At 51.5% G+C, this 13323-nt stretch overlaps 1 protein-coding gene across 1 annotated transcript in view; it reads left to right on the top strand.

The window, feature by feature from the left end:
• Positions 1-213, top strand: part of LOC118004111 (olfactory receptor 2AT4) — a 6430-nt gene extending 6217 nt beyond the window's left edge. The window contains 1 exon segment of the mRNA XM_034995277.1: positions 1-213. This exon segment is cut by the window's left edge and continues 1 nt beyond it. Coding sequence (XP_034851168.1) covers positions 1-213 — 213 coding nt within the window.
• Positions 214-13323: the final 13110 nt, after the last annotated feature.

The raw sequence follows: 13323 nt of genomic DNA, 5'->3' as shown, positions 1-13323 counted from the left end.
GTGGTTGGCACCTACTACTCATCCATTGCCATAGCCTATGTGGCCTACAGGGCTGACCTGCCCTTCGACTTTCACATCATAGGCAATGTGGTGTGTGCTATCCTCACCCCTGTCCTCAACCCTCTCATCTACACGCTGAGGAACAAGGATGTCAAAGCAGCTATCACCAGAATGGCATGTCTTCAGGACCTGAAGAATGCTGGGGAACCCTGATTCACAGGTATAACTTGATCTACTCACAAATGCCAGTAACAATAGAAGGAAAAGTAGACAATTCAGATAGCCAGATAGAACAATAAATCTCAAAATACAGTCCTAGATGTTTCTCCTCCATTGTAATACAATAATGATGTTCTTTCCTTAATTCGCAGTTAAAACAGAAAGGATTTTTCTATTCAATTTTTAAGTTGTAAATCCCAAATCTCACAAGACTGTGAAGATAACTGTGATCACAGTTCCATTAGTTGAAAGAATTTTGAATCTCAGAGACGTCAAGTGTTTGACAAGCAAGAAATTCAGTCATTCCCCTTGGGTCTCTTCTTCCCATATTTCTAGATGGCCCCAGGATTGCTGACAGATGGCGTGAATCAGCCTTGCCCTTTTCTGCTGTGGTAGCAACTCAGAAATCCCCTTCAAGGAAAAAGTCTGACACTGTCACCCCATCAATCCTTGCTGCCTAAAAACTCACTGCCACGACGAATATTGTAACACCAATCACATGGGAAATTTACCTCTGGTATCTAGACACTCCTGTCGTAAAAGTTGAGCATGCCCTTCTTCTAGCTTCTGCTTAGCAAGGGGTGTTCCTTCCCAAACCTATGTGGGCATCGAAGCCTTACAGTTCTTTTATTTCTCAGCCACTCCACAACAATGGGGAGCCAAGTAGAGAAGTTTCCCCTTATGGTTAATATGCTGTGTCCACAACCTCTACTCTTTCTCAAAAAAGAGTCCCATGTATTCCTCTTTCTGGCCTTAGCAACCTGGCCAGGCTCCTTATTTCCTTCCCCCCAACCATGCCAGATTGTCTCTCAAAGACCTGCTTGGCTTGTCCAGCTGGGGACATACAGACCATACAGTGAAAGTGTCTGGGGGACCCAGGAGACAGATATCCTCATCTCTGTCTCATCACAGATATTCTCATCCCAATTTCCAGGATTCAAGTTTTTGCCACTTGTGACGCTAATTTTAACCATTTTCCTGTTGCATAAAACTCAAGGTAGCTGGGAATTCAACTGCTGATGCAGTTCAGCCAAGGGTATGATTTGTTCTCGGACTCCGTGTTCCGAAGTCTCGCCCATCGTATTATGGTCAGAAAGGGTTTCCTGAAGCAGAATGATAGCAAGGCTCTCGGTCTCCTTGTTGACTGGCACTAAGCAACTGGAATCATGACTCATGTTCTTCTATTTAAATGGTATGCAATCTGCAGCACTTGCCTTCGTCCTTGAAATCGGCGTCTAGACCTCTATGGGACCACAATCCTCAAGGTCTAAAAAAGACAACTTAAGTTGCCTTGCCTCTGAGTTCCATAAGCTATTAGAATTTAACCTGGGAACATGGAAGGGAATTTATTCATTTATTTATTTATTTATTTATTTGCTCTTTACTCGACTACCACCTGATAAACAACTCCACGAGTATCACCATGTTACTATTGAAGTCCTGTCTTGTGCAACTTCTCTTCTGGTACCAGTTTCAGTTTCAGTTCAGGACTGTGGTTTCCTGTGTGCCTGGCAGAGCCTCATGACATCTTTTCATCTTCAGCTCCTCTTCTAGAAGGAACATTGACTGAATCACAGCGGATTGCGGTGCTGCGGAATCCCAGGCTGGTTCCACCCCACTCACTATGTCCCTGTGGCCCCTCCTAAACATTTTTCAGGAGCAGACATGAAATAATAGCAGCAACAACAATAACAATAATAATGTTTGCTGCCTGCAGCTCACTTGCCATGACACACAGTCTCTGTGTATCTCCCAATTAAAACAATAGTTTCAGGGGCGCCTGGGTGGCTCAGTCGTTAAGCGTCTGCCTTCGGCTCAGGTCATGATCCTGGGGTCCTGGGATCGAGCCCCGCGTCGGGGTCTTCACTCCGCAGGAAGCCTGCTTCTCCCTCTCCCACTCCCCCTGCTTGTGTTCCCTCTCTCGCTGTGTCTCTCTCTGTCAAAATAAATAAATAAAATCTTTAAAAAAAAACCAAAAACAATAGTTTCAGCTTTTGTGCATCACAGGACACTATCAAGAAAGGGAAAAGCCAAACCCCAGAATGGGAGAAAATATTTGCAAAACATACACCTGACAAGGGATTAATATCCAGAATATATAAAGAACTCCTACAACTTAACAACAAAAAAATTAACAACACAATTCAAAGGTGGGCAAAGGAATTAAATAGACATTTCTTCAAGAAGATATACAAATAGCAAATAAGCACATGGAAAGACACTCAACATCACCAGTTATCAGGGAAATGCAAATCAAAACCAAAATGAGAAACCACTTCGCACAAATTAGGATGGGTGTTGTTAAGAAACATGCACACACGGAAAATAGCAAGTGTCAGTGGGGATGTGGAGAAATTGGAACACTTTTGCATTGCTGTTGGCTCCTGAATGCAAAGGCCTCGCCTAGAGTCTGGTCCCTAGCAAGGGCTCAGTGTAGGACAATGCTACCCAGGGGATGGTGATTTCTGTGATGATAATAACGCACTTCACACAGTGCAACACTGAAGTCCTGTTCTTGAGGATGAAAACTGTTCTGTGGTTATCTTTTTTTTTTTTTTAAGATTTTATTTATTTATTTGAGAGAGAGAATGAGAGACAGAGAGCATGAGAGGGAAGAAGGTCAGAGGGAGAAGCAGACCCCCTGCTGAGCAGGGAGCCCGATGCGGGACTCGATCCCGGGACTCCAGGATCATGACCTGAGCCGAAGGCAGTCGCTTAACCAACCGAGCCACCCAGGTGCCCCATGTTCTGTGGTTATCTTTGCACTTGTACTTTTTCTGTAAGTGGATAGGGTGCCCCTGAGACCTGCTCTCCCCGAGAGGGACCCAGCCCAGCACAGGACGGATGGGCCTGTCTTGAGCACATACACACATACCTACCTTTCTTCTTCCAAGCTTCCAGATGCCCTAATTGGCCTCCAGAGGGGAAACAGATCTCATTGAAGGGCCCTAATTAATCCCTAGGAATTTGGTTCCCCACATTTTCCTCTTGCTCCACTCCAACTCCCCAGTTACTTGTTCCAGACAGGAAAGGAACTTTGCAGACTCCCTGAGGAAGGAGAGGCCTTGGGAGGGGATCCCATGTGTGGTCTGTGCCGACTATCGTAATGAGGCCCCAGGAGACCCTGGCTCATCAAAGCAGACCCTGAATTTGGAAGGTGAATGTTCAGGCGCCTTCCCAGGCCCTGTTCTGGCTGCATGTCCACACCCACTGTGCCCCATGTCATGGGCATTAGCATTCTCACCTGGCTCCCCATGGGCATGTCTGTTCATAAAGCTCTTTCTGTCCCATGGTTCTGGAGGCACGGTCTGTGTCTTTGCCCTGACAGGTTGTCGCTGCTGGAGGTCCTGCCCTCACGAGATCTCTCTCCATCACATACTCCTACTCATCCTTCAAGGCCCAGAGCAAATGCTCTTCAGTGAAGTCTTAGCCCAGGGCCAGATAGGCCACTTCACCCTCCGTGGGGCACCCGTGGTTTGTGGCTCCTGGCAGAGCGCTTAGTGCTGAGGGCCTGGAGCAGAGCTGGTTGTGTGTGTATCTGTTGGCCACGACCCCAGATCCATAAGTGAGTAGCAGCTGCATCCGAGGCAGAGGCCACACTCTTAGTTCTGCTCTATTATCATCTTTACTCCAAAGTGGATGATGCTCTCTGCCTTGTGTTTATAGCTGTAACTTAAAAATGGCTTCTGCAGTCAAAGAAAATTAGGAAACAAGACCTAAAGATTTCCTCACGTGCAGGACTCCTCAGAGCCTTTACTAGGTTTGTATCCACTGACAATCTCTGAGAAGGTTATGAGGATGCAGCAGTTCCTACACTTTCTCACTACAGATCTTTTTGACTCCTGAGCATCTTACAGGATCAGTATACTGTTGAATCACTCTGGAAAATTCTGACATAGATCACAATTCACAGGTACTCAGTCCCGTTGAAGGAAAATCATTTTAAAGCTTCACCTTATATCATATTCCAAAATAAACCCTAGGTATGTTAAAGAATGATTACAAGAATGAAACTATAAAAATGAGAGGAAATGTAGGCAGGGCACTGCGCATTCCCAGAGCCTGCGCTGAGCCTGGCCCCCAGTGCTCTGTGATGATCTGTGGAATGAACACGGGGTCTGTGGTGTCACTGACAGACATGCTATGGAGGTAACATGTGACTGGGGGTCTTAAATAGGCTGCTCAGCTGCTAGATTGATGAGGGTCCATTTTGGCCATATTCCTCCTATGAAATTACATCTAGGAAACTAATAACCTCACACTTGGAAAAGCTCCCTTATGGCACCACTTAATGTGACCATCACAATTGAGCCCGTCTGCATAAAACAGCCTTTCATCCAAAGCAGAGATTTCAGCCCTTAGACAATGTTCCCTGAAATATGGAGAGGGAGCTGGGGAGACTCTCCCCGCCCTTCCCCTGGTAGGGGCCAGCTTTCTGATCAGGACTCATTCCTCTGAAGGGCCCTCTGGGTCTGAGCCAAATACTTGTGCAGCCTAGTTAAGGCCTGGCCACCGTCACCGCTGGGCACCCAGGATCCTGAACACCACAGGCCCTCTTGCCAACTCTACCTCTCGGGCATCCTCCTGTCCATCTCCACCCACCACCGCTGCAATGATTTAACCTCATCTTCTCTCCCCTCAAGGGTCCCTGTCTCCCATCTCCAGGCCTGTGAGCTGTAAGGGCAAGGACCTAGTGTCCCTGACACCCAGCCGAGGAGCTCGTTACACTGAATGGGTGGCTACCGCTGGTAGGGAAAAGTCTTGACCAGAGATGGAAATGATGTTGGGACAGCCAGGGAGGAAACTGGGACCCTTCCAGTGTCCAGGTGCTCACCACCCCATGCCCCAGAGTGGGAATGTGGTATGCTGGGTGGGCTCCTGGGGTCTTGGATTCTGGTGTCAGGCCTGGTCCTAACATTCTGGGGCAAATGGGAAAATCCTACCTTACCCTGTGCCTTGGTCAGCTAAAGCATTGAGACCTGCAACCCCTGATGTGACAGAACCAGCAGGGGGCCCGGTGAGGATGGGAACTCGGTCGGTGAAGTCTCCCCCGATCCCTGAGTCTCTCCTGCTGAGCTCACCCTGACCACTAGAGGAGAGGTAGGTGGCCAGGATGTCCCTTTTGCCCAATCCCCTTTCTCTGTCTCTCCTGCAGTTCTGCTCGAGCCCTGTGTCCCCACCCTACACAGCAGGCACTGGAGGAGCCCCAGCCCTGGCTCTACACTGACTTGCTATGTGGCCACTGCCCCTCTCTGGGCCTCTGTTTCTCCATCCGTACAATGGGAGATTAGAGGAGGTCACTTCTGGGGCCCCTGTGGCTCAGACACTTCTGGTCGTCAGCAGCAGGAGGGAGAAGAGGCAGCATTATTCATACCTGAGGCTGTGGGGATTCCATGGAACACGTCCCCTGTGGGGCTCGGAACTCCAGAAGCTTCTCGAGAGGCTGGAGCAGGGACCAGTTTGGGAAGACCCCATGTCAGAGCTGAAGAGAGGGCAGGGGGGAGGTCTGGGAAAAGAGTTTGAGCAAAGGCACCGAAGAGGCAAGGGAAGAGGCCAGCCTGAAGGGTGCAGATAGGTGGGGCACAGGGAGGGAAGACCAGGCCAGGTCATGCAGGACCTTAAATGTCAAGGAAGCTGAAGTAGGGTTTGGCACAGGGTCGGATACGTGCTTTAGGAGGGTCACGTGACCGGAGTGTGGAGAAGGGTGGGCAGAGGCTGGGACATCAGCCAGGAGGCTTCTGCGTTGGTCCAGGAGAAAAAGTTAAGTACTGAGGTGAGGTAGTAGCCATTATCGGAGGGGGGGAGGGGAGAATTGGGGACACTTAGAGGGAGAGATGACAGGACTTAGTTACTGACTGGCCCTGGACTCGGAGACCTTAATTACCTCATAGATCATGTACAGAAATCTTACAGACTAGGAAAATGAGACCGGAAGCGGGTCAGAGCCCTGCTGAAGGTCACCTAACAAGATAGTGGTGAGACTGGTCCCAGGCCTCCTGGCCCCCAGCCCCAAACCCTTTCCCCACAATGGCACAAAAAACAGAGGCAGAGCCTTGAATGCCAAGCCTGAGAATTTGGATCATTCCCTTGAGCAAATGGGAGCCAAAGCAGATTCTTACTATTTGGCAACATTTCCTGTTTCATTGCCATCCCCAACAGGGAGCCTTCCAGTGCTGTTGCTAAAATGCATGACTCGGCTGCTTGTAGGCCACCCCAACCCCCTGAGTCTTCACATGGAAGATAGAAGCATCCTCTCGTCTTTACTAGGAGAAGGCACAAAGCTCAGGAGGTCAAGAGATTCACCTAAAAGCCACAAAGCAAGTTAGTAGCCTGGATTTCCCCCAAATCCCAGGGCAGCTCTCCTAACCCCTGGTAATGAAACACAGAAGGCTGAAATGATGGGCCTGGAGAAGGAAGAATCTGACCCAAGGTCATCACAAGTAGGTGGCAGAAGCAGGACCTTGAGCCCAGGTGAGACCCCCAGGGCCGGGGCAGCAGCTAGCTGCCTCCCCTTCTCTGTCCTCCCCTCCACTGCGGCAGTCCTGTGAGGATGTGCATCCCGACGCCCTCCCTCAGCCAGCACTGTGCCCCCATCTGTCTTGCCGGGGGCCAGGGCTGGGACATCTCCAGGCTGCCTTCAATTATGAGCCAATAAATAGGAGCTGTGCTGCGCGAGGAGCTGCCGCTTGGGCCGCCAGGCCCCCCCGCCGCGCCCCCGCACCTCTGCGCTAAGGAAGATTGGATTTTGTGCCGTTCATTTTTTATCTCTCCTCCGTGTCAGATGGGGAGATACAGGACGTGGGCAGTAGATAATTTTATCCTTCCCCCACTTATCGAGTGCAGCGCTGAGATGGGGTGTGTGGTGTCCTCAGGTCGACTGCTGTCGTCACTGGGGGGGTCCCCCACCCAGGCCACCAGCTCTGGGCTCCTGCTCTCTGCTGGGGCAGAGTGACCGGTCTGGTGGAAAGAGTCCCTGGCAGGAAGACAAGGGACCAGGGTTCAAGCCTGGGCAAGCCTCCAAGACATTCTGTGAGGCCCTTCTTTATGCCAAGCCCTGTGCAGGCAAGCAGGGACCGCAGAGCAGAATCAGACCTGACCCCTGCCCTCCAGTCAACTCCAAGTACACAGACACCCACATGGAGGGGGAGCAGGCGTGGCTCCGGACATGAGGGGGAGGCTGTATCAGGCGGGGAATGAGGGAAGGGAGGGGAAGGAGACATTCAGGCAGAGGCAGAGGGAACTGTGAGTGAGCACTGTGTGCTCAGAGACCTGTGAGTGTGGCTGGGACACAGTTCAGACAGAATGGGGGAGAGAAGAGTTTTAAGCACGTTAACTGTCATGCTCAGATCTGCATTTTATTTTACTTTATTTATTTTAAAAGATTTTATTTATTTGACAGGGAGAGAGAGAGCACAAGCAGGGGGAGGAGCAGCGGGAGAGGGAGACTGGGACCATGACCTGAGCCGAAGCAGACGCTTAACTGACTGAGCAACCCGGGCACCCGCAGATCTGCATTTTAGAAAGATCTCTCCACCTGTTGCTGGAAAAGCAGATTTGGGGGTGGTGATGGAGAACAAAGGCAGAGAGTTCTGTGAGGAGGCTGATGCCATCAGTGGTCCACAAAGGAGAAGATGAGGCCCTAGATTAGAGCAATAACGTGAGTCCAGAAACAATAATGATTTTTACCATCACTAGGACGAATACTACTGGCAAGTGTCATGATGGGACAGGCACTGGGTAAGTATTTACCTCAGTGTTTCTAATCCTCAAAACAAGTCTTCAAAGTAGGTTATTATCTGCATTTTGTACATTAGGAAATTAAGCCTTGGGTAAGAGAGTTGTCCCAAGTCACATGGTCAGTAAGTACCAGAGGCAGGATTTCAACCCAGGTCTGTCCAACCCTAAAGCCCACACTCTTCCAACCATGTTCTACAGTTTCCAGAGAGTCTATGAGGGCACAGGATCCATCTGATCTCTGCGGTGACTTGGATATGGAAAGCAAAGGACAGGGGACTCATGGAGACTGTGCGTGCTTCTGGCCAGGCGGGTGGGGTGGGGAGAGAGAACAGAGAAGGAGGGGTAGGTTTGGGAGAAGCTGATGGGCTTGGTCTTGGTCAGGGGATTAGAGTGCAGTTCAGTATGTGGGCATGGAGCCCAGACCTAGACTGGAGACAGAGATTCGGGAATGGCTGACCAAAGGGTAGCCACAGTTGTGAGAGTGGATTAGGTCATTAGAGGGAATGTATACAGCAAATGGAAGATCAGGCTGGAGCTTAGAATTCCAGTCCTTAGAGATTGAGCAGTAGGAAGAGAGATAAGGAATCAGAGTGGTACAATGTGATGCTGGCCCATGAGGAATGGAATTGCTTCCTGAACATCAAGGAGCAAGTGGGCCCTGAGGCCGCCACATGACCTGGGCTGAGGGTCCCGCAGGGAGCAGGGCGGCAGGGGAGCTCCGTGGAGCAGTCGTTGGGAACCTTGGCAATGGAGTCTTCCTGGGCCCACTGTTACACACCCTACCCATGACCCTGAATTCTCTCTCTGAATTAGGCCCCGGGTCATCTTTCAGGGCTGGCACATTAGTGACTCCTATCCAACCTCTCCCAGAAACCCTGAGCCCAGTGCGGCAAGTAGAGCATTAGGAAGGGAGACAGAGGTCAGATGCGAAGGAAAGAACAAAGATTGTAGGAGGAAGAGAGAAAGGCTGAGAAATGCCTAAAGGCCATTAGGGAAGTATGGTGACTGCAAAACCACCAAGAAGAACAGGAGACTGATTTTGATGCTCTTTTCCAGTAACTGTAGTTGCCAAGAAAGAAGCCACAGTCCGCATGGCCGAATGTTAACTGGGCGAGGAAGCGGAAGAAGGCTGTGTCCACAGTGAAACGGGACAGTGCCAGGATGGGTCGCCGCCTCCCACTCGGAAGCCGGGTTGGCTGAGATGTTAGCATGTGGGAGCAGAGAGGTGTTCAGAACTCCGGTGGGATGGAGAAGACTCGGCTCAAGCCTCACCGCCAGTTGGGTTTTACCAAAGGACTCAGCGCTCTTGCCTTTGATCCTCTTTTTAATCTTGATTGCGTTTGCCACGGAACTGCTAGATCTGTAACATGTTTTACAACTTACGTAGCTGATCTCATGTTTGGTTGAGGGGTTCTTTTCAGCTGTGGATGGGCACGCAGTTTTTCCTCTGGAAAGGGGAGGGCGCCGTCTCCATCTGCTTAGGGCAGAGTGGGAGGAGTGGAAGTCAGTTTGGAAGAGGGGTGAGGAAGCGTGGATAACACGTGGAGAAACTCTCTCCAGAACCTGGGCTGTGAGGGGAGGAAAGGAAGAGAAATAGCTGCAGGGCCGTCTGGGTGGCTCAGGCGTTGAGCGTCTGCCTTCGGCTCAGGTCATGATCCCAGGATCCTGGGATCGAGCCCTACATCGGGCTCCCTGCTCAGCGGGAAGCCTGCTTCTCCCTCTCCCACTCCCCCTGCTTGTGTTCCCTCTCTTGTTCTCTCTCTGTCAAATAAATAAATAAAATCTTAAAAAAGAGAGAGAGAGAGAGAAGTAGCTGCAGAGTAACCTGGAATGGAGGACGTTGTCGGCATGGGAAAGTCACAAGGATCCAGCGGGAAGAGAGAACTTAAAGGTGTGGGGGTTGGGTAGGGAATGACTGATGGAACCTTCCTGGAGGAAGTGGGCAGAAAATGGGCTCCGGGGCCTTGAACTGAAATGGGGGCAGCTCTGTGGCCTCCATGCTGTAGCACAGTGGTCAAGAGCTGGGGTTCTGCAGGGAGACGGCCTGGCTGTGGGCTGGGGGCCTGCAGGGAGACGGCCTGGCTCCATTAGGATGACGTGACTGTGGCCAACTTACTGAACCTGAGTTCCTTGTTTCCAAAACGGGGATACTGACAGAGCCTATCCTCTAGAGTTATGAAGAAGACACAGTGAATTGGTACATACGCGTAAAGTGCTTACAACAGTGCCTGGCACGCATAAAGGGCTCGATAAAAGTTAGCTGTTAGCTAACTCACCTTGTAAAGCTAGAGAGAAGGCGGGAAATGCCAGTGTGCCCTGTGGAAGCTTAATGATGCTAGTGCTCCCACCAGAGGCTTGCCTCGTGAGCCAAGGATCTGTAGTTAGAGCTGGCTTCACGTCCTCTCACCGGGCCAGACCTCCTTGTTCTCATCTGGGCAAAGCCTCATCTCAAGGAGGACTGTAAAGCGTTCATAACGTTAATGGGGAAAGCACTGAGCAGTGGGCCAGGTGCTTAGAGGTGCTCAGTGAATCCTCACAGTCGTCACCTACTCCCTTCCCAGTGACAGAGACCTTGGCAGGAGGTCTGTGAACGACAGCAGAGCTGGGGTCTGCAACTTTAAGTGGGGGGAGGTTTGCTGGGGTGGGGGGGTGCAGGGTACTGCAAGGGGTCTGGATGGGACAGTGCCACCCGCCCCCCCAAGGTCCAGGCTGGCGGGCAGAGGGAGAGAGGCCAAGAAAAACTTCAGCGGTCGGGGAATCCAAGGCTGGAGGCCTCCACGAGGGTGAAGGCAAAAGGAAGGGGCCAGGAGAAAGGTCTGTGGTGTGAGAGGAGGATTTCTGAGTTTCATTCAAAGTCTTCCAAGTACTTACATGTGCCAGGCCCCCCCTTACATGTGTGAGCTCGTCCAGCCTCAACCCTCGTCTGCTAAGAGGCATGGCAGTCCAGGGGTCTGTCCCTCCCACAGATCTATGAGGGCCTTGTGACCCCTTGATCATGGCCAGATTCCCTCTGTCATGCATATGAATTGGGAAGGATGGGAGCATCTGGCAGGAAGAAGTGAAGACTCCAAGGTGGCGTGGAGGGAGGAGCCATGGAGGTGATTGTGGCCACGAAAGGTCATGTGTAAGCAAAAGCTGGACACAGCTAGCTGGCTAAATGGCAGAGCTGGAATTAGAGCTTCTTCCTCCTGAGCCCACTCCTCCTGCCCCAGGTGAACTAGGGTCACTTCTCTTCATCCCCAGCCCTTACCCTCAGACCCTGAGGCCTCTGAGAGAGGTGCATGACAAATCCCTCAAAGCCCAGCCAGAGTCCTGCCAAGTGTGAGCAGAATCGGATGCCAGCAAGAGGCTCTCCTAGAGAGCCTGGAGATGGCTGGACTCAGGACTGACTCGTTCTCTAACCCTGCCTTCCCCTCAGGGCCTCCTCTTGGGATCCTCCAACCCTTTGGCTTCCCCATCCTGCTGGGGACCTTGACATTGATGCAGAAAGTACCCACAGTGGCTGGGCACCAAGTTTTAGGGCCCTGGGGAGGATAAGGAAGGACACGCAGGCCCCAGGTGGGGGGACAAGGGCCAGACCTGAGCAGTGGGGGTGAAGATAAAAGCTTCCCCAGAGTGGGTGCCAGGTCTAGAGGGCCCAATAATCGCCTTGGATCCTCACAACTTCCTAGTGAAGTCAGCACCGTCCTCCCCATTTTACAGCTGGGGAACCTGAGGCTCAAAGATATTGCCACCTTTCCAAGGCTACAAAGCCAGTAAGCGACAAAGCTGGGATTTCCCCTCTGGCCTCCTGACTCCAAGCCCAGGCTCCTCCTGCCGCCGTAGCTGCTGCTCCTTCCCAGGAATGGCCTTCCTCCTGGGGACCTCCCAAACCCCGCACCCCCGCTCTGCCATGAAACATGGCATGGCTGTGGCTCTGGACCAGAGGCCTCCCTCTCTGGGTAGCAGCTGCCTGCGGAGGGGTCCACCGGATTGCTGAGGTCTGGCTGCCTGCTCTTGCAGGGGGGGTCACAGACGCCACCGCCCGGCGTCATCCCGGCCACTCCCCTCCTCCCTAATAATTAATCTCCAGCGAGCGGTCCCAGCTGCAGAGCTTTCATCATCCAATTACCGGGCCCGCTAGCACAATCAATCCTCGTCACACACATGCAGGCCAATCTGGGCTTCTGCACGGCCATTACTGAGCATAGGTGGTCGGGCACTCAGGCCCTTTGCCTTTCTGACGTGGAGTCCTGCCCCCACCGCCTGTCTTCTCCGCCACCGGCATTTCTCTCTGGTAGCTGCCCGCATCCCCTTCCACCCCGCATTCCCCTCAACACACAGCCTCCCTTCCCCTCTCCTATCTGGAGGCGGTAAGGTCAAGATCAAAAGACTCCATGTGACCTTGGCCAGGGCAGTTCACCTCTCTGAGCTTCTGTAACACAGAAATAACATCACTGACCTCATAGGGTTTTGTGAAAAATAAATACCCCAAGTGCGGTACACGCCTCACTGGGAGCACACAGGATGTTTGTCAGTGGTCTCTGCTAATATTTTTTAAAGATTTTATTTATTTATTTGAGAGAGAGAATGAGAGACAGAGAGCATGAGAGGGGGGAGGGTCAGAGGGAGAAGCAGACTCCCCGCCGAGCAGGGAGCCCGATGCGGGACTCGATCCCGGGACTCCAGGATCATGACCTGAGCTGAAGGCAGTCGCTTAACCAACGGAGCCACCCAGGCTCCCTCTGCTAATATTTTTTAATAGTTACATATTTATATCAGTGTGTATTAGGAAAAAAATAAAACTAACATATCAAGCCTATGATTTCATGAATATTATTACTTAAGAGATAGTGAGATTAGGCATATACATACAATATGCTAAAGAAAAATATTAAGAATACATAGATTTAGCAAAAATCATGGAGAAGGCATGAGAACAAGAGAAGCACGGGAACCCGGCAGCCATAAATATTTGTTCTGTTCTCCATCCTCCCACTTCCTGCAGAGGGGAATGTGGGGGCTCCAGAGGGAGGGGAGCCATCCTGCTCTGAGAGGTGACCTAACCTAATCCAGCATCGGGGAGAGGTCACCTCAGGGACTCTCACTCATGTGAGAGATCTGCCCAGGCCTACTCCATGCAGGCCCTGTGATGGGTGCTGGCAACGTGGAACTCAAATGGCAGGTCCCTGCCTTTGTGGAGCTCCTAGTCTCCCTCACTTCAAAACTAAACCCTTTGTGTCCGTAAATGACCTTTGCTTGACAGGATGTAGAGTAGGACTTCCCCTGAGGTCTCAGGCTTGTGGAACTGCTGTGAAGGCCCCCAGCTGAGGACAGGAGGCTCTAAGACCACACTCTATGGAGACACTCTATAAACGGACACACGGA

This window comes from Mirounga leonina, unplaced genomic scaffold (assembly GCF_011800145.1).
Source record: "Mirounga leonina isolate KUSES-001 unplaced genomic scaffold, KU_Mleo_1.0 Mir_92, whole genome shotgun sequence".
Lineage (NCBI taxonomy): Eukaryota > Metazoa > Chordata > Mammalia > Carnivora > Phocidae > Mirounga > Mirounga leonina.
The sequence above is the reverse complement of the archived record's forward strand: the minus strand, read 5'-3'. Positions and strand labels throughout refer to the sequence as shown.